This window comes from Vulpes vulpes, chromosome 12, assembly GCF_048418805.1.
Source record: "Vulpes vulpes isolate BD-2025 chromosome 12, VulVul3, whole genome shotgun sequence".
NCBI classification, from domain to species: domain Eukaryota; kingdom Metazoa; phylum Chordata; class Mammalia; order Carnivora; family Canidae; genus Vulpes; species Vulpes vulpes.
Genome location: NC_132791.1, coordinates 6,134,953 through 6,159,454, shown reverse-complemented (window position 1 = coordinate 6,159,454; position 24,502 = coordinate 6,134,953). Strand labels below are relative to the sequence as shown.

Below are 24,502 nucleotides of genomic sequence, written 5' to 3'. Positions count from 1 at the left end.
CTCGCCACACCACCGACGCTTCCAGCTCAGCAGGGACTCCCGTGTCCATCCGTGTTCATGTCCGTCTCACCTCAGACCCACGGCCCCTCTCCCCTCCCCCTCCCCGGGGCCCCCGGGGGTTCTGGTCATTCTCTGGCCCACGCCCTGTTGGGGGGGACTCCCCCCCCCACCTGAGCCTCCTTCCACGACGTAGTTGAGCATGGTGCCTTGCGGGCCAAACAGTTGTCGTCTTGAGGGGGGAATGGCATCAGGCCACACTGAACTTCAGGCTGTGCAAGATGGCTTTGCTCTCCGTGAGCAGTTCAGGTTCTACACACTCGGTCCAGATGCCAAGACGGTGGCCCCTCTGCCCTCCCAGAGGTGGTGGTCCTGTCGGGGTCAGCACGCCACCCCAAGCCCCCACCCCCAGCCCCATGAGTAATGTGCTGGTGGCCCCGTGGCCCCCCACTCTCCAGTGCCCATGGCTGGGGGATAGATGGTTAAACCGAGGGCTTCGGGCTAAGAACAGCCCCATCGTGGAGGGCTCCTTGGCAAAGGCACGTTTTACCATTTTGAGGGTTGACTTAAGTCCGCTCCATCCCTTCCTGGAAACAAAGCATTACTTAGCAGTGAGATACCTCGACTCCAAAAAGCACTGTACAACAGCCCCCTCCTCGGCTCGTGGCAGCTCGGGCAGTCAAGCTGGCTCAAAAACTCGAAAAGGCTCAGGACTGTAGACCAGAACGGTGTCCCTGGGGGCCGTGCCTGCTCGAGTCACCTCATGAGAACTGACCCAGCTTTTCCCTCCAAGTCTCGGACATACTGAAATGTGTCAGAACGGGCCGTGGCACCCTCGCTCCAGCAGGCGGTGGTCTCAGGAACCAGTGTGCCCTTGCCTCTCCTGGAGAAGTTCTAGAGATTTCCCCCACGTTTCCAGCCGGGATCACACCACCAGAGGAGCCTCCATCTGCGCTGGACAGTCACCTGCTGTCACTTTCTAGAGAGCGTGGGAGCATCCGCATACCCTTTGATCCAACCTTTGCGGACGTTCTGGAAGGTGGCTGCAGGGTTGCCCAGTGACAGCTGTTTTGCTTTGCTGCTGGGGAGCAGCCCTCGACCTGGCACTTGGAACCACACGAGGAGGGACCAGAGCTGCCCACGCTGTGTGGTTGGTGGGAGCAGGGCTGTTCTGGCGACACCCCATTGTTGGGCCAGTAGGTCAGGAAACAGACCTTTCTCTTTGTTGCAAAGCCATGGGAGGCCGAGCCCGGACGTGCAGTTAGAGCACTCGCAGTCTCGTGGGGACGCGGGCACATCTGCCCTCCAGAATGAAAACTCAAGTCCGTCTAGTTACACTCTGGGTGTCGAGTTATCGGTGTCACCCCCGTTCTCTTCTTCCTCCCCACCTCCGTTCAACCCTCCGGGCTTGGCTTGCTCTGCAGGTAGAAGGTAGACGCCACTGGGCGCCCTGGAAGCTGCCTCGTGGGGCTGGCCCCATCCAGATACGGTGACAAGGTGGCAGGCGGTCCTCTGTCTCTTGCAGCCGCCGGTTCCCCAGAAACTGGGCGTCACCGACAGGAAAGGCTGCATCAGGGTGCCCCTACGGTCGGCTTTCTCACACAGGCAGTTCCCAGAGTGCAGATCTCGCTGCAGTGAACCGCTTAGTAAAACCCAAAGATCTCACAGGTCCAGCCACTGGCGGCCCCTCGTTTCCAGCAATAGCCACCTGATCCAGATTCTAGTTTAGCCAAAGGATTGAGGTAGACTCTTCATCTCATCTCCCGGCACATCCCCTGGCGCCGACCGTCAGGAGGATGTGTCCTGCTCCCCGGTTCTGTGACCACAATGGGACTTCCCACTGCAGGCCCTCAGTTGCCAGCAGACCAGGGGATGGGGCCGTTTCTGCCGTGTTCTCGGCCGCTCTGTGGTCTTCTGCTGGCTCGGACACAGCTCGCCTCAAGCCATTCCCAAGACAGAAATGGTCTTGTTTTGACATAGGTGGACCCCAGAGGGGAGATGGAGAGAACACCCCCTCCATCCTGCAGGGTGTTCTCCCCTCATCTCACATCCACTGGCTTCACCCCCCCGCCCACCACACTCCCCCCCCCCCCCCCCCACCTCCAAATCCCAGGCCAAGGACTGCAGCCTTCTGGGTGGTCGTTGTGAGCAAGGCTGGGCACAGATGCTCTTGTCCCAACACTGTTCTTCCCTCCCTGGGCCCGGGCCCGGGCCCAGCAGCCAAGCCTCAGATAGTGGTCAGAAACCAGGAAACAGAAACAGGAGGGCCACTTGAGCTAAGCGGCCCCTGCCGGTGCTTCCCCTTGGGGCGTCCAGGGCACAGAAAGCCGCTGCCCCGTCTGCGAGCAAGGAGGCTTGGCCCCCTGATGGCCTCCGGTTGGTGTTGGGATTGGCCCTCCGTGGGGACAGGGGCCGAAGGTTTCCTGGAGGAGAGAACCGTCCGAGGAAGGACTTCCTTTTTACACCGGGTCCGTAAGCTGCCAAGTGTTCTCCCCTTGAGTTTGCTCCTTTATCTCCTGCACTTTCAAGACACACCAGGGAAAAACTCTGCAAGGCGTGTTTTCCACTGTGAAGCCGAACCTCTGCCTTCCGAAGCCCCCCCCCCCCCGCCCCGTGCTTGCACGAGGCCACCTGCTTCTGCCTGGCTCGGCCTGGACCCCTTGGGCACCTGGAGAGACGTCCGGGCCGCAGCACACACCCTCGAGGGTGCACGTTCCCAAGCAAGGTTTGCGAGGAAGCTGGGGTGCGGATGGAGAAGGGAGGTCCCGTGAGAAGCGGCCCAGAAGGGACCGTGCCTGGAGGTTGTCACCATGATGATGTGCTCGCAGAGACGGGAAGAGGGGGCGCCCTGGGCCTTGGGGACGGCGGCAACGCCCGTGTCCCCGGGATGCACCTGGCGGGGAGCCCCCAGAGAGGCGGAGTCGGGCTCGGGGTGTCCCCCCTGGAGACGGTAGGCGGGGGCTCCTGGCTCGGCCCCCCGGATCCAGCTGGGCCTACCCCGCTCTTCACTGTGGCTAATGTTTGCTAGGCCAGTTATGGTGAACCAATGATACGGTGTTGTGGTTGTTTGTTTTTTTTTCCCTCTTATGTTTCCCTCCTGGGTTCCCCTCTTCAGGGTTTCCTGGAGGAGTTTGTTGCCGTCATTCTGTTTTTCTTCCTCTCTCCCTTGGGTGTGAGGCCCGTGGTCAGCAGAGGCCCGCCTCTCCCTGGAGGGCCCCGTGCTTTCTGGGCGAGGAGGCACCTGCTCCCGCTCCGATGAGGGTGAAGATCCGTAGGGCACTGTCTGCTACATTCACGTCCCCGCCGCTGTCGCCGCCACCCCGGGTGTCACTTTCAAGATCCAGCTCCGCACAGAGGAGGATCTGCTAGGTCTGCAGCTGGGCGTCCGCACCGGGACCCCCGAGGGTCCTTACGGACCCGCGCATCCCCACCGGGCACCTTGACTCTTCGAACCAAAGTTCCTTAAGGGGCACAGCCCAGCCTTGTCCGCAACCTCAGGGGCCTGGGATCCCTGGGCGCTTCCTGAAGCCCAGGCTGGCAGAGACCGGGGGTCCGAGACCGGCCGGAGGAGGCCTCCTCCCGCAGCCCAGGTGCCAGCCGGTCCCCGCCCGGGGCCCTCCCACGGTGGCCCGGTTCCGGGCGGCGAGCCAGCTCGGGGGCCCAGGTGGGGCCAGGACTCGCCGGCCAGGACAGAGGGGACCCGCCGGGCGGCGCGTCCGGGGCCATTCAGATCCCAAGCATCAGGAAATCATTTTGTACAACCACCCGAAGCAGAGATATTTTTTAAAAAGCGTAAATTATTTTCGGTTGTTTTCTGATCCTTTTTCTTTCTCTTACCCCCCTCCCCACCTCCGCAACGTCACATCGGTGATTCTTTCACATCAGGTAAATCTCGAGAAAGCCTTGGCGCCCCTCCCTCCCGCGCCCCGCTCAGTAACCACGTGCGTGCACCCCCGTCCTTTCTCAGTAGTTAAGACGTTCTAGGCAATACCATGGGCACATCTGACTGTGTCTCTCTCTCTCTCTCTCTCTCTCCGAGTGCAAGAAACTCAAGTCATCTTAAAAAAAAAAAAATACAAAAAAAAATTTACAAAAAAACAAACACAAAAAAAAATATCTTTTTTAGGCCAGAGTTTTCTACAGGTATTAATGAATATTTTTCTTAATCCTTATAAGTTTTATGTGTTTAATATTTCTTAATACCGGTAGCATTAATTTATACTTTTGTAGCAACACAATATTTTTATAAACAGCCAGTGCTTGGCTCCAGTCTCCACGAGGGGTTTATGCAGGGCCATCTTGGGACTCTGTGTACCATGTACTGTATTTAAAAAAAAAAAGTTACCTAGTGTCACCCTTGCTGTGTTAATTAACAAAAGACGTTGTTTGCGGTCTCCTGTGTCGTTGGTGTGGATCCAACAGCTCTCCAAGGAGTCACGTTGCATGGGGGTTGAGTTGACGGTTCTTGTGATCTGTAAAACCCCCGAGACCAAACTTGAGGGTTTATTTAGGGTTTTCTGTTTGTCCTTTGGGTTTTTCGTTTCACTTTGTTTTGGTACCGTTATCTCCATTTACAGCCAAAATCAGTTTCGTGATGTTTAAAACTTTTTCTGATGTCAAATGGAGGAAAGGAACAGGAAAAAAAGAAGAAAAGAAAAAAAAAGATTTTTACAGAGTAATAAAATTTAAAACTGAGCTGTTTAAATGTTGCTGTTTTTACCTGTCTGTTCTCGTCCGAAAGTGGGCCATTCCCAGGAAGAAGAGGAAGGTTCCACTTGGTTCCTTAAATCGCCAAAAGCCCTAGCCCAGAATTCACCCCCCAACCCCCCCGAATTCTTGCAACATTATTTCCCAGTTGGTTGATGCCAAGGCAAAAAGACATCCTTTTAATGGTTAGAGAGGATCAGTTACTTAAATGATTTCATGTCGGTGTTGTATTTATGGTTTTACAATAAAACAACCTTTAGGAAGATGGTGGTGTGTGGTGGTCTTTCTTGGGTTTGGCGTGGGGCCATGTCACCCAGTGAGGAGCGGGGCCCCTGGGCGTGACCGGGCCGGAGTCGGTGCCCAGGGACACGGCGGGCCTGGGGGTCAGCCCCTAGCCGAACCCGGCTCAGCCCACGGGGCCTTGCTTGCGGAGACCATCGGCCCAGGGAAGAGGGTGAGCTTGACCTGAGTCCCTCATGTCCACTGTTTGCCCCTCGTGACCCTGTACCCAGCAGCCTTGGATGACGCCTGTGACCCACACGCGTGTGCTTCGGGGCACCGGCCTGGGCGGACTTCACGGGCCTCACCCAGAGCCTCACACCCAGACACGCACACATCGGTGCTTCCAGTCGAGCTGAGGGCAAGTCCGAGGAGAGAAGATGCCACCAGAAGGCGAGCAGGGCCTGAGGGGCCACAAGGGTGACCCCTGAGACCCAGCGGGTGTGCGCTGTCCGACGCTCCGCCCCAAGGCCCACTGTCTTGCCTCGGCCACCGCGCTCTCCCCGGGCAGGGCGTGCTTCGTGGCCCATCAGCTGCCCCGGGAGCACGGGGAGCACGGGGAGCAGGCTGCGGGCTGCAGGCCGGGCCCCTCGCGGGGGATGTGGGCCTTCCCATGGGCGATGCCTGCGATGTGGACCGCGGGGACCTCTCGCAGGAGCGGCTGGCGTGTCCTCAGGGAGGTCCCACGCGGGGCAAGACAAGTGGGGAGTCCTGGCGGCTGAACAGGCCCTGCCCCGGGAGCCGGGAGCTCGGCGTCGCGGTGCCAGAGGGCCCAGGGCGCGGCCCAGACCTCCCCGCGGCCCAAGGGCCAGCCTCGGGCCGTGGAGGGGACGTTACTAAGCAGCCCTGGATTTGGTGACAGGTGTGACCAGTACCGTTAAGGTGAGACTCCCCAGGAACCACGGGATTACAAAAACATCCCTGACGAGCCAGCACCGCACCTCCCAGCGGCAGGTGGCCAGCGCTGGTCTGTGCGGCGCGCGGGGGCGGGGGACAGGCCGGCCGTAGGACAGGTGACCTCGGTTCGGGCGGAGAGCCTGTCTCTTCCCCGAGCGCCTCGCCTGTGTCCTGCCCGAGAGGCCTGGCGGTGGCCTGTGACCGGCACCGTCCTCGGGACCGGCCTCTGTTGGCGGCTGGAAGCCCAGGCCTGGGCCTTCAGGGGACGCGGGGGTCTTCGTGGGGTCCGGCCCAGCGGGCCGCCCGGCCTTCCGCAGTCCTCGTCCCTGCCCCGGGGCTCGTCCCCTCCCTCCGTCCTTCCCCGCGGGACTCCAGCCCGTGGGCTCGTGGCCCAGGACGGCCCCTCGGGCGCTGGTCTCCCCCGGGAGGGGCGCCTGCCCCAGCCGCGGGCCTGCTGCTGCCTCGGGGCCCGGCTCCGCTCGGGGCTCCCGCAGTCGCCCCCTTAGGCCGAGTCGGTGCCAGAGCCACCTGGGCCGTCGGCCCGTCTGGCCCTCGCTGGTCACCCCGGATGCCCCAGACGCCGCGGAGGCCGTGAGCTCCTGCCGGGCAGCCCGGCCGGGACGGGGCTGTGGCCACGTGAACATGGGACTGGGAGTGGGGGCGGCCCGGACCCGCGCGGGGCCTCGCTCCCAGGGCAGTGTCGCCTCCTGACCCAGGGGCACTGTCAGGCTCCCCAGGACACGGACGCGGGGCTTTCCTTCCCGCTCTTCCTTTCTGGCTTTATTCAAACAGCCCCGCGGATACCGCGAGTAAACAGAACTGGGATTTACGTCTGGTCCTTTGATAGTTGCACGTCCTGGGGACTGTTCTACTACATTTTCAACACGTTTTTCATTTCGGGGGGAAGCTGGGGCTACTCCCGCCGCCATCCCCAGCCCTGTCTCCCCCGCCCCGCCCCGCTACCTCGGAACACTCGCCAGGACGGTGAACAGTCACGACTCGGGATTTCAGGAGCCTCCGCTGGGTTTTTATTTTGAGCCGAGGTCTCTCGGCCCGGCCTGCCGTGGGGGACGGGGCGGGCACGGGGACGGGCACATGGTGGGCACGTGAGCGGGCACAGGGGGGGCACCGGCCTGCACCCCTGCCCTGCTGTGGCCCGTGGACAGGTCCGCTGGGTTAGCGCAGCAGCTCCTCGTCCCCTGCGGACACAGAGAGGCTCGGGGAGCAGGTGCGGGGTGTGCCCAGGGGTGTTGGGGGCGGGGGACACTCGGGACGGGGATGCCTGGTGGGCGAGGGGAGGCCGCCGGGCTGACTTGGGACCCGCGCCTGAAGCCAGAACCTCCCGCTTGCCGGAGACTTGGGGTCTCCAGAACGCGTTGCCCACGGGGACCTGGGTGCTGGCCCCTGCCGGTTTCCCCGAAGCGCCCTTCGCCCGGGGGATGAGACCCGGGGGTCCGCTGGCTGCCGCCCCCCGGAATGCCCTGCTGCTGGTGCCCCCGCTCGCCGATCCCCCCCGGAATGCCCTGCTGCTGGTGCCCCCGCTCGCCGATTGGTGACGTGCCGGTGGCCGCGCCCTGAGTGCGCCCCGCCCCGTGGGGCCCCCCAGCTGGGCCCTCCGACCCATCTCACGGACAAAGCACCGGGGCTCAGCCTGGCACCTGCCCAGCGCGGCCGGCCCGCGTGGGGCCCCACGGGATGGGGTTTAGCCCCCGCCTACAGGTGGGGGGCGGGTGGGCAGGACCCCGCTGGGCCTGACGTGCCCCTCCACACCGGCGGGGGCCCACCTACCAGCGCCCGGGGCCCCGCAGTACTCCTTGCACTCCTTCTCCGAGTAGAACTTGTTGCCGTTGCCTTGGCAGCCCCCGTACACGAAGCTGACGCACCTGCCCCGGACGGCGTCGTAGGCCCAGAGGCTGTGGTGCATTCGGCAGGGGCCGGGGACGATGGGGAGGGTGCAGGCCGCTGGGGGGCGGAGGGGGCGGGCGTCAGCGGCCCTGAGGCCCGGCGGGCCCGGCTCGGCTGGACACCCAGGGGCTCCTCCGGGGCCGGAGCTGGGGCCCGGGACAAGCAACCCCTCGCCTGGCACACCCGCGTCCGAGCGTGCAATTCCCATGACTCGAGAAGCCGGCCCTGGGCTCCCACCCCGGTGTCGTCTCCGGGGCCCCGGGGGTGCGGGGCACAGAGGTGAGGGGCCGGCGCTCACCCACGGTGCGGCAGGTCTGCAGACACTCCTTCTCGGAGGCGAAGTTGTTCCCGTTGCCCAGGCAGCCGCCGTACTGGAAGGTCTCACAGGCCATGGAGGAGCCGTTGTAGAAATACCTGGTGACCATCCCCAGGCAGGGGCCTTCCGCGTGGTCCAGCTGGCAAGCATCTGCGGGGGGCCGGCGGCAGCACCGCCTGAGTGTCGCGGTGGGCCCGGCGCCAGCCTGGGTGCTGACCGTGCCCCATCTCGTCTGGTTTGCCCCTCTGCGCTCAGAGGGGTCGGTCAACTCATCTTAGGGATGAGGACATTGGAGGCAGGGTGACCCGCCCAGGAGCACACGGTGCTGACATTCAGAACCATGATGCGCCTGCTGGACCCCAAATCAGTGCCCGTTCTACTCCTTAGCCCAGCAACCCGCACACCCACCACCCACCACCCGCCCTGTTGGTCTTGTCTGTCCAGAGACTGTGATCGTAGCAGGTGACAGCCCATTCGCCAGGCCCCGGCCAGCCAGCCTCACCTCTGCCCTGGGGGTCCTATTGCCATGCCCCTGCTCCCCTCGTTCCTGCCCCTGAAATGCCGTCCTCCATAGAACCCACCCTGGGTACCTGGGCGAAGCATGAATCCCCCTTCATGTAGGAAGTACTCCGTGGTCCCCTGACCCTCCATCCTGAGCTCCCCCAACCCCTCCGCTAACCTTCCCTTGGGGCCCATCAATTCCTTCCCTGCCTGCCTCCCCTACTAGGCCACAAGTTCCAAAAAGACATGGGTTTGTCTCCCTGACCCCAGTACCCTGCACAGGGTGAGGCGGGCTCAGTGTTGGCTGAGCAAGGTGGAGAGTGAGTCCTTCGTGAACACCGTCAACGACACAGAGCAGCCTCACGTCCTCCCCCAACTCGCCCCCACGAAGGCCCTGATGGTGAGCGCAGCAGGCCGCCGTCTTCTCGTCCCGAAGAAACCAAGGCTGGAGGCCACGCAGTGGTACGGACGAGGCCAGAGCTCGCTTCTCCTGGAGCTGCGAGTTCCTGAGCCCAGGGGCCACCCCCCCCCCCCGACCCTTGGCACCGCACAGAGGCCTTGATTTACCTCTTCTAGTCCCAGGCCTTAACCAGCAGACAAATAACAAAGAGACATCGTGACGATGAAGGCAGCCCGGGTGAGCCGCCCACGGGCCCTTCCTCTAGGGAGCATGACAGAAGGGGGTGGAAAGGCGAGTGGCCATTACCTTCCTTCTTGTGGACAGTGTTTACTAGTTGCCCGGCGCCCGATCCTTCCTCCTCCTGGGGCAGCACAGCCCGCCGGGCTCTCTGCAGTAGAGAGAAAGAGAAGCTGTTGCAAGGACCTTGCCACTATCACTCACCTGCACCCCTGGAACATATAGACAGGCCATGAGCTTTGGGGAACAGGGTGTAGACGACAGCCCTGTTACTATATGATTAAGCGACTGTCTTCCCCAAAGCGTCAACCTGAATCCCAGAAGGGGCATCCCAGGCCAGGTTTCTGATCTGAAAAGAAAATCAGAACCGTGAAGTAAAGCAATACCCCGGTGTCCAAATTCTAGTTGAAATGTCCAAAGGAATAAAATAATGGTGGGAAAAAACTATCTGAATTGGAAACCAGGGAAGGGCAGCATTCCTGTGCTAGGAGCTTGAAGGCATTTCTACACGGCGGAGTATACGGATGTGACTGGCTTGCAGGAGGGCCTGGCCAGACCATCATCATTAGCTGCCTGCAAAGGAAAAGCCACCCGGAGAGTATGGAGAAGGGACCTCGAGACAGACCCTAACACTTCGAACTGTGGTGACAAGGACTGAAGAGCAGAGCAGGATGCCAAAGCGGGCCAAGGCTCTCTGCATGTACTACAGCCCACTGAGGCAGGATCTCGGGGGCCATTAGGGATGAGCAGGGAAACTGCCAGCCAACAGGCGGTCTCTCTCCTCAAGACAGATCCGGTATCTGAGAAAGATCTGTAGTAACCTTCAACATTGCCCTTCTCCTTTGAAGGTGTGACTAAAAGCCACGATCGGGGACTCCCCACTGTCAAGCTGGTGGCACACAGGCCTTCCCTGGGAGGGCGAAGGAAAAGAGAAAACTTGTGGAACAACTCAAAGAATGCAGCTGCTCAGAAGAATCAGGCTGAGCTAGAGAAATTCTCCACCAGAGCCAGGATGACAGTAAGAAGCAGGAGAAAACTTAAATCATCAATGAAATTCAAGACGACGCTGCATCAATAGCACAGGGGCCAACGGTTATGGAAATGAAATGGAGGAAAGAAGTAGGGAAGCTACCAGACACGGAAAGGATTTCGTTGACTTGAACCACACGGTAGACATAAGAAACTGCAGGTCAGTGATTCTAAGAAAGACATTCACATAGTAGGAATTCTAGAAGGAGAGGGGATCGATATAGAAATCCTAGAAGAAAACTTTTCGGAGTTGAAGAAAGACTTGAGTTGTCCAATTATGAATAGGGATCAAACGGAATGTGGCAAAATGAATGAAGAGCCTCGCCTAGACATTCCCTAGACACAAAGGATAAGGAGCCCAAGGGCCCTTGGAGGAACTAGCAGCATCTGAGGGTCCTAAGGGGAAAGGTGGTACCCCGGGATTCTGTACTCATCCAAGGGGTTGGCCATGCCATAGACAGACAGCCAGACATCTTCACACGTCAGGATCCAGCAGTTTCTCATCCACGTGTTTATCCAGAACAAAACAAAACAAAAAATCCCTGCTACTTCTAGAAATATTCCAGGGTACCTGGCTGGGGGCTCAGGTGATAGAACATGTAACTCTTGATCTAAAGGGTGTGAGTTTGAGCCCCACGTGGGAGGTACAGATTACTTAAAAATCTTAAAATATATATATATATTCCCACTGATTGAGAAGCGGATCGAAGTGCAAGGAAACAGGTGATGGGACAGCAAAGAAATGATGGTAAAAACCATAAAGCCAATCAAACTGAGAGTTGAGGCTAAATGACTGTTACGATGGTCACACAACTTACTGTAAATGTCCAAAGTAATTCTCAAAAGGTGGACAATATAAACATCGATCTCAGATCACATCCACAAAGACAGACATGTGGGAAGCCTGCAAGGAAGAAATGGAAGTGTGCTCCATTTCTCTTTTTGTGCAAGGGGAGTCATTATTTATGGTTTCATTCTTGACACTGATAAAGAAATACAGAGCCCCCCCCCCCGAGATCTGGATGAAGGTGGCAGATTGAAATTCCCCTCCAAATTGCCTTCTTCAATACCTAACAGGAAAAAAAAATGAATCCAGAATACCAATCTCCAGATGTTCATCAGCATCACTCAGTCAAGGAAAGGGGCATACTTTAAAGCAAAAACCAGGATTGTTGATGAAGGAAAGAAATCAAATATTTTTGGAGCTGAACAGAATGGTCAGCTCCTAGCTCTGCCCTCTAACTCCCAAACCATCAAATTTTTGATAATTCTCCCTAAGACTCCCAAATCCTGAGAGAAGGGAATTGAGGGCCCCTCTTTTTCTTCTTCTGACAAGAGCGGTGAAGATGACTTCTGGGAAGAAAAGAGGAAACGGACCAGAGGCTGATTCTCTCTAAGTGTAGGTTCTGGGGCAACACGATCTAATGCTCCGGGGGTATTGACAGTTGTGCGTCCCTGCCCCAACCGGGGGCCATGAACCCCACACAGGACATTTACAAGTTCTTCAAAAGAGAAAGCAAGCAAGGGTATTCCAACCAAGGTGGCGCACCCAAGGAGAGCTCTTCCACCCCTGTCCCTTCCCACCCTTTCCTTGGACTTCAGAAAGGTAGATGGAACACAAAATCCCCAGACCTGAGACTACATCTGGGTAGGAGGACACTCGGCTCAATGTTAGTGGGGAAAGGGTCAAGGAGCAAATGAAACCCCCACCCCACCGCATCAGAACAGACGGCAAAAACTAAGCAGGCGCAAGAGAAAAAGAAATGGTACAGGGAATCCGGCCCCGTGTCTGAAAGAGGACATCGCCTGAAGCAGAGAAAGAGCTGAACGGTGGTGGCCCTTGTCACCACGGCCTAGACGTCCCCTCGGGAATGGACCTGCATTCCCAGCTGAGCCGGCACCCCCTGTTGGGGACTGCCTCCGCTCACGGGACCCCTCTCGCTCGAGGTCGTGCTTCCTCCCCAGACTGATGGACCGGGGGCCCCTCGGCGCCCTCATGGGACAACTCCAAAGGGCCCTCCCAGTTCCAGAGCTCCCACAGGGCTGACTGAGGCACCGCGAGCACCTCACAGCTCTGCTTCTCCTTCTGCTCACTCCTCCCCTCATCCCTTCCTTCCACAGGTAGGGGTCCAGGAAACCCCACCTACGACACCAACTTAGGAGAAGACGTAACTCAACAAGCAGACGGACATTCCTCAGTGGCCTCAAGCTGCGGAATACTCCTTAGTGAAAACACGTATTTATGAAGACAAGACTCAAAGACAAAATGGTAAACAGAGTAAGGTGAAAAGTGAGAACTCGGGCCCTAGATAAACAAATTGAGAACCAAGACTAGATTCATCCAGAGCTAGTGAATAAGTCAGAAACAGCAAGGAACAGGACGGATGCTGCTAAATGGAAGGACTGTCCCAGAAGAAAGGCTGCTGAGAATCCCAGGGAGTACGGGCGACAGCAACGAGAGAACACCTGGTACCTGCGGACAACAAACACGCCCCAGGAGAGAGCAGGTGTTCCCGAGGTAGCAAAACCCAGGAAGGGAATGGAAGGGGGATTCCGAATAGTGCCAGAGAGCCCCCTAGGCCAGGATGCAGTCTGGGGACCGAAAGAGCACACTGTGCGCCAGAAAACTTTGATGTGGACTCTCAGCGCCAAGACATGCCCTGGTTGGGATGCTGACTGCAGGGCTCCTGGCGGGCTCCATCGGTAGAGCACGCTACTCTTGATCTCAGGGTTGTGAGTTCAAGCCCCGTGTTGGGCTTAGAGCCTACTTAAAAGGAAAAAAAAGGAAAGGAAAAAAAAAAAAAAGATGTAGGTTATCTTCAAGGATAAAGTTTGCCCAGGCATCTGGGCAGAAAGAAGCAAACTGCTTACAAGGAGAAGAAATATCAGAGCGGCCTCAGGCTCTCCCAGAGCCATGATTCGTGCTGAAGAAGAACGCAGCGGCGCAGAGCACGTTGCAAGGGAAGGGAAGCACGACCCAGGAATCTGATGCCCAAGCAAAATGCCATTCAAGTATGAAGGCAATGGGCAGGCTTCCTCAGGCAAGAATTCAGATTAAAACTCCTAGAGCGTGCCCTGAAAACACCACTTGGTGACGAAACGGCGTTAATTAAGGGATGAATAGAAATCAGTAACTCGGGAATGGAGAGGCCGTGGTTGTGTTCATAGGCATGAGGGTGGAACCCATTAACCTACAGAGCTCGTCTTCAGGGCCTGGGGAAGGTGGCGGCAGCTGCTTGCTTGGAAGTGCGAGAAGCCCACTCATTTTTTTAAAAATTCAAATAAAACTACACCTAATAGCTTTTAAGACCTGGAATCTCAGATGCAATGCCATTTCCTAACACTATGCCCAAATCTGTGCATCGCTCGCTGGAACATTCCTTCTATCCGTCCTCCTCTCCACATGTGGGCGCGTCACGATTCCTGGAATAATGCGAATGCTGGTAGCTTTGGGTGGTGGCATTTTTTTTAAACTCTTATTTAGATACGTTTCTGCCTTATTTCAACTCTTTCTTATTTATTTTTAAACATTATTTATTTTTATTTTTAAATTTCAATTCCTTATAATGAGCATATGTCAGCTTTATAAGATCAGTGGTATTTTCTCTTTAAAAATACAGGCGCCAACAGACAACATGTTAACGGTATCGATTCTATGTAGGAATAAGGACGCTGTTATCTTTTTTTTTACTTTCTTGTATTTTTAAAAAATTTTCAGACCTGTATCTGATATATTTAGAATATGTACTTGTTTAGAAACATAGCCTTGAAAGTTTATATGTATAAGAAATATATATTTATGTATATAAATATATACAAATATACACACCCGCACACATAATATACACACACAACAGTAGGATAAATTAGGATGTATCATTTCCAAATAATCACAGAAAAAAATGAAGAAAGCTTAATCAATATGGTAAAGGCAGGAAAATAAAACAGAAGAGTAATGAAGCCCAAAAAATTCAAAAGGCAGAACAGGAGAGGCGAGTTGGTTGAGAAGCTGCTTGCTCTCAGGTTTACTATTTTTTTTTAAAAGTTTTATTTAATTATTCATGAGAGATACATAGTGAGAGGCAGAGACACAGGCAGAGGGAGAAGCAGTTCCCCCGCAGGGAACCCAACGTGGGACTCAATCCCGGGACCCCAGGATCACGCCCTGAGCCAAAGGCAGACACTCAACCACTGAGCCACCCAGGTGTCCCCCCCGCCTTTTTTTTTTTTTTAGAGCTCAAATCACTTTATTTTTTATTTACTGAGTACTGAGCACCGTTATTTTGTCACTGAGTACTGGCCTGGTTGTAGGCAGTACGGGGCTAAGAAGCTTTCCGACACGTCACTGAATTCTAGCACGTGGAAGGTAAGGGTAGCTACCCCATTTCACAGAGAAGGAAAGTGAAGTCTGGATGGGGCCGCACGTGGCCCAGATGGCAGATCTGGGATTGAGCCCTGCGAGTGTCGGCCTCAAGGCCCCAGGCCTATCACTGTCTTCTCTCAACCCCGCTCAGTGACCCCACCCACACACCACCGCAGGATCTAAGCTAGGACAGCAAAAATCAGGCAGGAGGGGTGGGGATAAAGCGGGAAAAAGGGGAGCTCACCATGTATGGAGAAGGCTCTGGTTCCTGCTCGCCGGGGACACACTCACCTAGGTCAGGACGGGGGAGAGAGGTGAGCAAGAGGGCTTTGTTTCTTCCATACGGTGATCACGTGTGCCAGGTGGGCACCGCGCTAGGAACTGCCTTGGGCATTAGCCCCCTTCACGGATGGCTCATTCGTTGGTGGCCGTCATTGCCGTCAGCAGCATCACGAGCCCAGCGATGGCTAACATTTATCGAGCACTCACTAGACACTGGGCGCAGCGCTATTGTATTTAACGGCTTTCTTTCATCGACTCCTCACGGCCACTATTACAAGGGAGGCGTTCCTACCTCCCATTTTAAGGATGAGGACAGTAAGGCTCCGGAAGGTTGACTCCCCAGACGTCACACAGCTCACCTTGAACCTCAGAACTCTAACTCTGGAGCCCATACTCTTACCACCAACACTGAACTGCCTCCCAAGAGGCACCTACGGATTCTGGATACAACCTCACTTAAACAGGTGCACCAGGGTGGACGCTGATTCTCGTCTCGGCTCTGCTACGTATATGCTGTGTGCCTGGTTGCAAAGACAAGGGCTCCCCAGCTGCCCTCTCTGTAGCGGGCTGGGAGACCATAACCCTACTTAGCTCAGAGGGTTGTAGGAAATACGCAGGGGCTGGGAAGGCGTTCTCTGGGGGCTGTGAAGAATGAGGAGGGGACAGAAATGTGAGGTGGGGTGGGGAGCATCCACCTTTGTCGGCCATGGTGAAGATGGCATCCTCGGGGATGCCCACGCCCAAGGCGACCTCCCTGAACTCCTCCAGCAGGCTTTCTCGGAGCTGTGGCTGTCGCCCTGCAATGGGAAGCAGAGAAGATGCCCAGAACCCTGGGTGCCTGGGATGCCAGGGCCTGCGATTATTTTGCCCAGTGATTTTCCTTCCGAAGTTGAAAACTCGCAAACCAATATGACCTCTTTAACGTGATTATGGAAAGATGGGCTCCACCGGAGGAGGAGGTGTCCCTCCCTGGCTCCCACCCAGGCCCCCCACATCTCCACGTGTGGGCTCTTTCTGCTGGTTCTGTTAAGGGCCCGGAAGCTCTGGGATTCTCGGGGTCTGGAATTTTAAAGACCACAAGAGGTCAGAGATGGAGTTCTGGCTCCTGCAGGGAGAGTAAATGTCTCCACCTTTCCCGTAACTGGAGTTTTCTCAGAAGGATAAAGCCAAACTCTCGACTCTTTCCCCATTTCTGAATCTCAGACTTCCTCCTACTCGCAACTCCTGCGAGCTTATCTAGCCCCCGGCCCTTACCATAGAGCTTGGCAGTAATGGTGGGCCCGTGGTGGCGGCTGAATTTCTTGGTCAGAAAGATGGCGTACTCATCATAGTTGGTGTGGACCACATAGGACTCCATGGTGAGGTTCCACTCTGCACGGGGGATGCAGGAAGCCATGGGGATCGGTGGTCAGAAGGCTCTTCTAGCCTGAGGTCCTTCCCTGTTCCCCCACACATCATCTACTCAGCCGTCCTTCTGTCTATGCACCTGTCTCCTCCATATATTTCTCATGAATTCATTGACCATCACTCCATCCATCCACCCACCCACCCATCCATCCATCCATCCACCCACCCATCCACCCATCCACCCACCCATCCACCCATCCACCCACCCACCCATCCACCCACCCATCCACCCATCCACCCACCCATCCACCCATCCACCCACCCACCCATCCACCCATCCACCCACCCATCCACCCACCCACCCATCCACCCACCCATCCACCCATCCACCCATCCACCCATCCACCCATCATCCATCCATCCATCCATCCACCCATCATCCATCCACCCACCCACCCATCCACCCACCCATCCACCCATCCACCCACCCATCCACCCACCCACCCATCCACCCACCCATCCACCCATCCACCCATCCACCCATCCACCCATCATCCATCCATCCATCCATCCACCCATCATCCATCCATCCACCCACCCATCCACCCATCCATCCTCTCCATACATCAAACCATAAATCCATCCATTTTCTTCCTTTCTTCCTCCCTTACCTCCTCTCCTTCCTTCCTCCATCCATTAATCTATCAATCGATCTATTAGATGACTGATTAACTCCTTACCTGCCATCAGTATATACATTCATTTACCAATCCTTTGCTGCTTCTCCTCTCGCTCGTTTTTTAATCCAACCATCCATCTCCCCAAGCATTCGTATAGTCAACCACCGATACAATTATTTGACACATAGAGCATATTTGTGAAACATGTGCTGGATGAATGAATAAATTCACGTCCAGGCCCCTCTGTCACTTGGCACCACGAACCCTGCCCACAGTAGGTGTTTAGCAAGCTCCTATCAGCCGACTCCGGATGCCTACCACGAGGCCTGATGAAATCTGCTACATGGATTATCCCCGGGACTCGGCACCATCCCTGTCATTCTGGATGCTCTTGAGAGAGAGAGAGAGAGAGAGAGAGAGAGAGAGAGAGAAGAAGGAGGAGGAGGAGGAGGAGGAGGAGGAGGAGGAGGAGGAGGAAGGGGAGGGGAGGAATGTCCAGGAAGCCTAGAGAACATCTCAGAACAATGGGAAGGAAGGCTTTAGGGGCGGAGAGAGCGGAGGCAGGAAGAAAGCGAGCCTCTGAGCCCCCGCGGGGTCAGGGTCTGTTCCAGCCCAGGGCAGACCCGCGGCGACGCCTCCAGCTCAACTCACTGGGTTTGTGATAGAGGAACTTTCCGTTGGTGCCGGTTTTCTCGTAAGTCCCGGAGATCTCCTCGCAGGTGCCTCTCCTGGAGAGGGACAGACAGAAGAAAGGTGGCCGCCGCTACAGGCCACTGTCCCGACGCCCACTCTCTCGCAGGATCCTCTCCTTGCTTTTTTTTTTTTTTTTGAATTTGGAAAGGAACCCTCCCAGATGTCACGTCTGAGCCTCCCACCAGGCCTAGGGGACCCATTCACACGCGAAGGGACAGAGGGACAGAGGGGCTAGTCCACGCCATCCCCTTGGTAGGACCAGCAAAGTATCTGCTTCCTTCGCCAAGTCTGCCCCGCGCACTGACGCACGGGGAGGGAGGGTGACCAACAAACGCTTCCATGCGCTTGTCACCCGCGTCTCTCTGGCCCCAGGGCCCCCATCTGTGAAGTGGGGAGAATGAAGCCTCATGTGGGATCCTTGCGAGGACCCAACGAGATCCCCCAAACAGCTGCCAGCACTACGCACGGACCAGGCGCTGTTACGACGGCTGTGAATGAGCTTGCTAATGTTTATCGAGGGACATCTATGTGCCGGGCCCTGTGCCACATGCTGAGGATGCGGAGGAGGGCACGACGGCCTCTGTGGGCCCAGTGCCCTTACTACTGAGCGGGGCCTGGGGGCAGGCCAGAGGGTAAGTGCCAGGCCAGGAGAAGCCACAGGAAGGCATGTCACCTGAACCTTGGGCTGCGGTGGGGGTGGGGGATGGCGGTCAGAGAGCGCTTCCTGGAGGAGGTGACACAGAACCGAGTCCTAAAGGATCCACAGGCATTAGCCCAGGGCGATGGGGAGAGGTTCTCCCAGTAGAAGGAACATGGGGGCAACATGGTGGAGGGTTCCAGGAACTGAAAGGTCTACTTGGGTGGCTCACAGAGTACCTGGTGAGGGCTGGGAGGGGCCTGGGAGGCCACATCAAAGGAGGTGACTTTGGGCCACAGGGAGGGCTTAAGCAGAGGAAAGGTTTAAGCAGACTTGAGTTTTCAAGAGTCTTTTGTTTGCTGGTAAAAGGTTTGAGACCGGAGGCAAGGGGAAGCTGTAGGGCAGGTGGCAGGGGTCAGGGCGGGGATGGGACAGAAGGGAGAAGGGACAGCGCCGAGGGCCGAGGGCCTGCAGAGAAAGGACAGGGCTTGAGGGTGGGCTGGCGGCCTGTGGCAGCGGAGAGAGGAATCTTGACCCCGCCTCCCTCCGGGTTTCCAGGTCAGGTCCCGGGGGCTGGAGGGGCCCCGCCTGAGCCAAGGGACACCCAAGGATCCGGGCGCAGGCTTGGAAACAGGCGCGTGCTGGGGCGCTGGCCCCGAGGAGAGCCCGGTGGAGGGCGGCCAGGGGGGCCGGGAGGGGGCTTGGAGGCAAGGCCCGGCTGGGGGTGGCGATCATGAGTCTCCAGGCCCCCAGCCCATCCCCTCACTCACCGCCAGCGCGTGCTGGTCATGCTGAGCTCCCGGTCGGTCGGCCCGTCGCCCAGCACCAGCGTGCTCATGGACATCCTGTCCATGAACTTCTTCAGCCACGGGCAGGTGGAGCCCACGGCCACGTGAAACCACTTCCCGTAGATCTAGGAGCAGCCACACGCTCTGAGGGTCTGCGCCGCCGGACCCCCGCCCAACCTCTGACCCCGAGGCTGTCCTGTCCCAGAGCCCAGGAGGCCAGGGGTGCAGGTGGGGTCCCGGGGTGCTGGGCGGAGGCACAGGATGTGTGCGGCTCCTTGGATGAGGCCAGATCCCCGAGGTCGAAGGTCATCCTCCACTGCTGCCCCCGCAGGGCAGGAGCGCTGTCTCGCTGTCACACTGTTGGCTCCTCCCACCCCCCACTCCCAGGACAGGAGCTCGCCCTGCAGGCAGCCCAGGGCCATGCTGGAAAGTTCTCCCCTCCCAGACCTAGCTCAGGTCCAGCCTGCTCCCTCTTTCCCGGGCGCTGAGGAAGGAGCCACGAGCCTCGAGCCTCGGGGCCTTGACATCACGGCCCCCGCTCCCGTGCCCTCCACCCGCGGCCCTTGCTCAGCTCTGAGCACAGACAAAACCCGCAGCTGGAAGGGCCGAGAGCCCCGGCTGCGCCAGGTCTGGCTCAAGGCCACCAAGGGCCCGGGGACAGCGCCCGGACTGGAAGGGGGTCCTGGGGCTCCCCACACGGCGCCCACGCAGCCCCCCCTCTGTCCTGCGCCCCATCTCCCCACTGTCCCGCGTCTGCCCCGGGCCCCCTGGATCTCTATCGGCCGCCAGGCTGGTAACAGGGCTCGTGGGAACAGGCGAGTGGCGGGAGGTTGGGGAGCCGGGAAGGGGCCCGGAAGTCGGGCAAAGCTGAGGCCCGCGAGCGGGCAGCAGGAGCGGCCGCCGCACAAGGCCTTTCCCAGGGTGGGCTGCCCCGTGCGCTGGAAGGCCGAGGGCCCCCCGCAGCCCGGGGGTGCAGGCTCACTCGTGAGGCCCACGGAGCGGCAGGGGCACCCCAGACCGTCCAGGCAGGAAGCTCCCTCGGGGACCCAGCCCTGAGGTCCAGATTGGGTGCTCTCCCCCTGCAGGGCCAGCTGCGCGGACCCCCTGCTGCCTTGGCCGCAGACAGGCCGGCCTTACCCGGGAGAGGTCGAAGTTCTCCTGCACTTGGATGTCGTCGGGCGGCGTGAGCACAGGGCTGGCACTCGCGGCCAGGCAGGCGGTCAGCAGCAGAAACGGGGCCCCGAGACTCCACATGGTTCTGGGCTCTTCTCCGCGGTGGCACTCACAGGCTCGGTGCGGGGACAGAGGAGCCACCGCCTCCCTGCCCACAGCGGCTGCGAACTGAGGCTGGGGAGGGGGCCGCAGCTTGTAGGCGACTTTGGTATTTGCGCTCCTCGGCCTGAACCAATCAGGGCCCCAAGGCCAGGTCTGATCGATCCCTTGCAGTGTCCTGCCCGGGGTCAGTGGTCCCCAGGAGGCCAGAGTGGCTGTTTCAGAGGAGGCGTTGGCCAAACACAACCTGGCCCAGGGCTGGGTTCAGGCCCCAGAAAGGCTCCCCGTAGAGACTCGCCACCTGCTGCAAGAGGAGACAGCGACCCGCAGCCTTTCCCGCGGGGTCATCCACCTGGACCTCGCGCTACTGTGAGCCAGTGGAATGAGCCCGATGGGGCCCCTGCCTCACAGGAGAAAACGGAGGCCCCGGGAGAAGCAGCGGAGACCACAGGGAGGCCTAAGGCCCAGACTAGACTGGCACTGAGGCACCCTGTCCCCAGAGTTCCCTCTCCGACCCCTGGCTTCCCCTGGCTTCCTGTAGCCCTAGCAAGTAATAGTGGGAATAATAATGATTTCCATAGCAGCTCCGGTCCCTGAGCACCTGCTGTGGGCCCGCTCTGCACCAACACTTCACGGAGCTCAATTCAGTCCCCACCACAACCCTAGAAAGTTGGTGCCATTTTTCCCCTTTAGAGAGAAAGGACTTGAGGGGCGCCTGGGGGGCTCAGTCGGCTAAGCATCTGCCTTCAGCTCAGGTCATGATCTCAGGGTCCTGGGATCGAGTCCCACGTGAGGGGGAGAGGGTCCCCGCTCAGCAGGGAGTCTGCTTCTCCCTCCCCTCTGCCCACCGCCTTGCTGCTGCCCGTGGGTGCTCGCTCTCTCTGTCTCGTACTCTCAAATAAATAAATACATCTTAAAAAAAAGAAGAAGAAAGAAAGAAAAGAAAAGAAACTAAAGACAGGGACTGGAGTGTCTGAGAGGGAAGGCGCCTTGCCCGGGTCCCCGCCGCGGGGAGGCAGAGCTGCTGGGACAGGCGGCCTCGGGTGGCGGCGGAGAGGTGGACTCGGGAGCCAGACCGCACCTGTGCTGACGCTGGGCGAGGGCCCTGTCCTCCCAGCGCTGGGGCTCCCCATCAGCTGGCACGAATGCGTCTGTAGCAGGTAGAGCACAGCGCCCCCTGCAAAGCTGGCGTCCCCGCGACCTCCCCGGTGGGTGCAACCTTAGGATGTGGTCGGGGCGGTGGGCCCTGCCCAGCGGGAGCGGGAGAGACGCCGGGTCTCAGGGACACGGAGGGACAGACCAGACGGGCAGGACGGCAGGGGGCCGGCCACAAGTCAAGGGCCTGCTGGCAGCCACTAGAAGCTAGGAGACAAGCAAGCAAGGCTTCTTTTCTAGAAGCTTGAGGAAGAGTGCGGCCCGACTGTCTGGTGGGGGACTTCTAACCTCCAGAAACGCGAGAGGGAGTACGCTTCTGTTGCTTTACGCGCCCAGCTGTGGTTCTCTGGGAGCGGCAGCGGCCTTCGGACACTGTTTGCTGTTGGTTAGCCTATGTATTTATTTATTTATTTAAAGGCTTTATTTATTTTTTTAGAGATTTTATTTATTTATCCATGAGAGATGCAGAGAGAGAGAGAGAGAGAGAGAGAGGCAGAGACACAGGCAGAGGGAGAAGCAGGCTCCATGCAGGGAGCCTGATGCAGGACTCGATCCCAGGACCCCGGGGTCACACCCTGGGCTGAAGGCGGCGCCAAACCACTGAGCCACCCGAGGATCCCTTCATTAGCCAATTTAAATGGAGGTTTTTAAAAACCCGGGCCTCTTTGTCCCCAAAGCTCAGACTCTTGCCAGGGCCGCTGCAGGCCCTCTGGGTGAAGAGAGGAACATCCCCCACTCACAGAAGGCCCCGCCCCCGCTACAGCTGGGCATGCCCCCTTCAGATGTGAGGGTTCCCGAAGCAAGGCCCACGTTCAGGTGAGAATCCAGGAATTCTGAGCCCTCCCCACAGTGGCACCGGCAGGTGTGTCACATCCCTTTGTAAGAGCCACCCAATACCTTCCGGCCACCCAGCACTGGGGGCAAATATATCTCTATTCCTAAGTGAGCATGTTCCCTTTGCTCCATCACCGAGAGCTTGGCCAGCGACGGCATTTTTTCCCCCTTTTTGCTTTGGCCTCCAGGAAGCTCAAAGCCACGTTACATGTTCAGTCACACCAACCATCTCGGCTTAGATTCCTGGGACAATTAGCTTCCCTCTTGTTCACAGGGCTTCTCGATCTCCCACGGTTTGGGTAGTTAGTGGTGGTGGTAGGAAGGCGGACTAAGAGGTGCTCCGAGAACTGGGAGCCAGAAGCCCTGACTTCTTTTCCGCTAACTCCGCGGACGACCTTCCCCTCTGAGGCCCGCCTTCCCCATCTGTAGGCTGGAGCTGGTGGGCCCCACTGCGTCTGCCAAGGGTCAAGTGGGGCAGGGGGTCAGAGCGCTCCGTGGCCTGTCCACTGCCCTGCCCGGTGAGGGTCTCAGGTACCATCTTTGGGGAGACCGAGCTGGCACAGCAGGAAAAACCAACAATGAATCAGCAGGAACAGGGCCCCCAACCCCCTGTCCCCCGTGAAGGTTGCCCACAGCTCCACGGTGGCTCGTCTGCTCTTCCCAGCAGGTTGGCACCGGGCTTGTCGAGGCCCCGGCCCCACAGGGAGGCTGGACCGCACCGGGGGAAAGACAAACACTGGCCTCCTCCGCACAGGGCTGCTCATTGAGCCCCCAGCCTGTCCCGGGGGCGGGGGGCGCCGAGGCCTGGATGTTGATCCCTTTGCCCGCCTTCGGGGATGTTTGCCCTCCTGAGATTATTAACCAGAGCAAACAGAAAGGGCAAACTCTTCCAAAGCCCACCTGGACTTTGAGCTGCTTTTTAAAAATTAACCCTGGACCGCAGCGGGATGCAAGGTCATCCGTGGTCTGGGGGTGCCGACCCCTCTTCCCCCTCCGGCCATTGGGGCGGGAGGGTGGAGGCTCCAGAGCCGCTGCCCTCCTGGGGGTGCCCAGGGCCCAAGAGTCCCCAGGAACTGGTCCCTCGGGAAGCAGTCCCAGCGGAGGGGAAGGGGCCTCCCCAGGCAGAAGGTGCAGCAGGAGTGGGGGGGGGTCATTGTCAGGTGGACATGGGGGCTCTGGGAAGGGATAGGTTCAAGGTCACCCAGCTTACAGCCGAGCTGGGGGTCACATCGGCCTGACCCTAGGGCCCAGGCCTTCTCCCACACTTACTCATTCACCAAGCTCGCTCTCCGTGCTTGGTGCTGGGGGTACGATGGAGCCCATGAGGGACCTCCCAGAGCTCACTCCCCGTGGGGGGGGGGGGTGCAGAGGCTAGAGGAGGGGAGCGTAACCCGCTGAGGAGTTCACCAGGCAAAAGTGCAAGGGGGCCCATGGAGGGAGGACAGGGTGCTCCAGGCAGAGGAGCAACAGCGGAGCCACGGAGGAGGCAGATGGAGGGACAAAGAAGCATCTGGAAAGCAAACTCCAATGAGCCAAGCAACCAACCATCAAAACTACCAGCTGGAGCTTGGGGGGTGGGGCGAGGCAAGTGGGGAGAGCCAGGTGGGGAGGGGGCCCACCTGCTGGGCCGGTAACCTGGGGTGTGTGGGGAGTGCAGGTGGGAGATCCTGGAAGAGGTAGGAAAGCACCTGCCCAAGGGGGCTCCAGGAAGGAGGGACTCCAGGAAGGAGTGGGACTCAGAGCAGGGGTGGCGGGGGCGGCAGGGGGCCCTTCCTTCCCCACGAGGGGGTATCCAGCGCAGGCCTTGCGCAGATAGCTGGACTCGGAGTGTGGCCTGTCCACTCGTGGTGCAACTGGAGGTGGGGGGCCCCGCCCAGCATCCCCAGAGGGGACCCGCTCACTGCGCAGCTATTTCTAGGCTTTCCTTCTTCCCCACACATCCCAAAGGGCTAGACTTGAGTCCCAGCCCTTGTCACCTCCTGGGGGACCGTGGGGGCAGGCTTCTCCCTCCCTGACCTCACCTTCCTCTTCCAGACCTGCGAATGAGGGTAAAATAGCTCACGTGACAGGTCTAAGAGCCCAGTGAGGGGCCTTTGTGAGCTTCTGGGGCTCCCCAGGCGTACACACTGCAGGGACGTGTGTCATCGCAGGCGCAGCACAGCGTGGGGCACCAGGTAAGGGCC

At 58.6% G+C, this 24,502-nt stretch overlaps 1 protein-coding gene across 2 annotated transcripts; it reads right to left on the bottom strand.

Moving 5' to 3' along the window:
* Positions 1-6,885: 6,885 nt before the first annotated feature.
* On the bottom strand, positions 6,886-24,502 carry AMBP (alpha-1-microglobulin/bikunin precursor). 2 transcript variants are annotated; one of them, XM_072727628.1, is made up of 11 exons: positions 24,341-24,502; positions 20,196-20,634; positions 19,041-19,183; positions 17,592-17,668; positions 16,168-16,284; positions 15,609-15,710; positions 14,876-14,922; positions 9,309-9,390; positions 8,084-8,251; positions 7,669-7,842; positions 6,886-7,079 (listed from the first exon to the last, which is right to left on the bottom strand). In XM_072727628.1, exons 2-11 carry the CDS (start codon positions 20,310-20,312, stop codon positions 7,057-7,059), a joined length of 1,050 nt encoding a protein of 349 aa, XP_072583729.1. In that variant the 5' UTR covers positions 20,313-20,634; positions 24,341-24,502; the 3' UTR covers positions 6,886-7,056. The 2 variants fall into 2 exon arrangements, with proteins under 2 accessions (XP_072583729.1, XP_072583728.1); XM_072727627.1 differs by lacking the exon at positions 24,341-24,502 and having other exon boundaries at positions 20,196-20,648.

Bases quoted from the DNA above. Each gene is read 5' to 3' on its own strand.
- AMBP (XM_072727628.1), bottom strand. From the start codon at position 20,312: ATGTGGAGTCTCGGGGCCCCGTTTCTGCTGCTGACCGCCTGCCTGGCC. The intron at 14,923-15,608 runs GTGGATGCTCCC...GTCCTGACCTAG, and splicing joins CTTCACCATGGCCGACAAAG to GTGAGTGTGTCCCCGGCGAG. The intron at 9,391-14,875 runs GTGAGCTCCCCT...TCTCTACTGCAG, and splicing joins CAGAGCCTTCTCCATACATG to AGAGCCCGGCGGGCTGTGCT.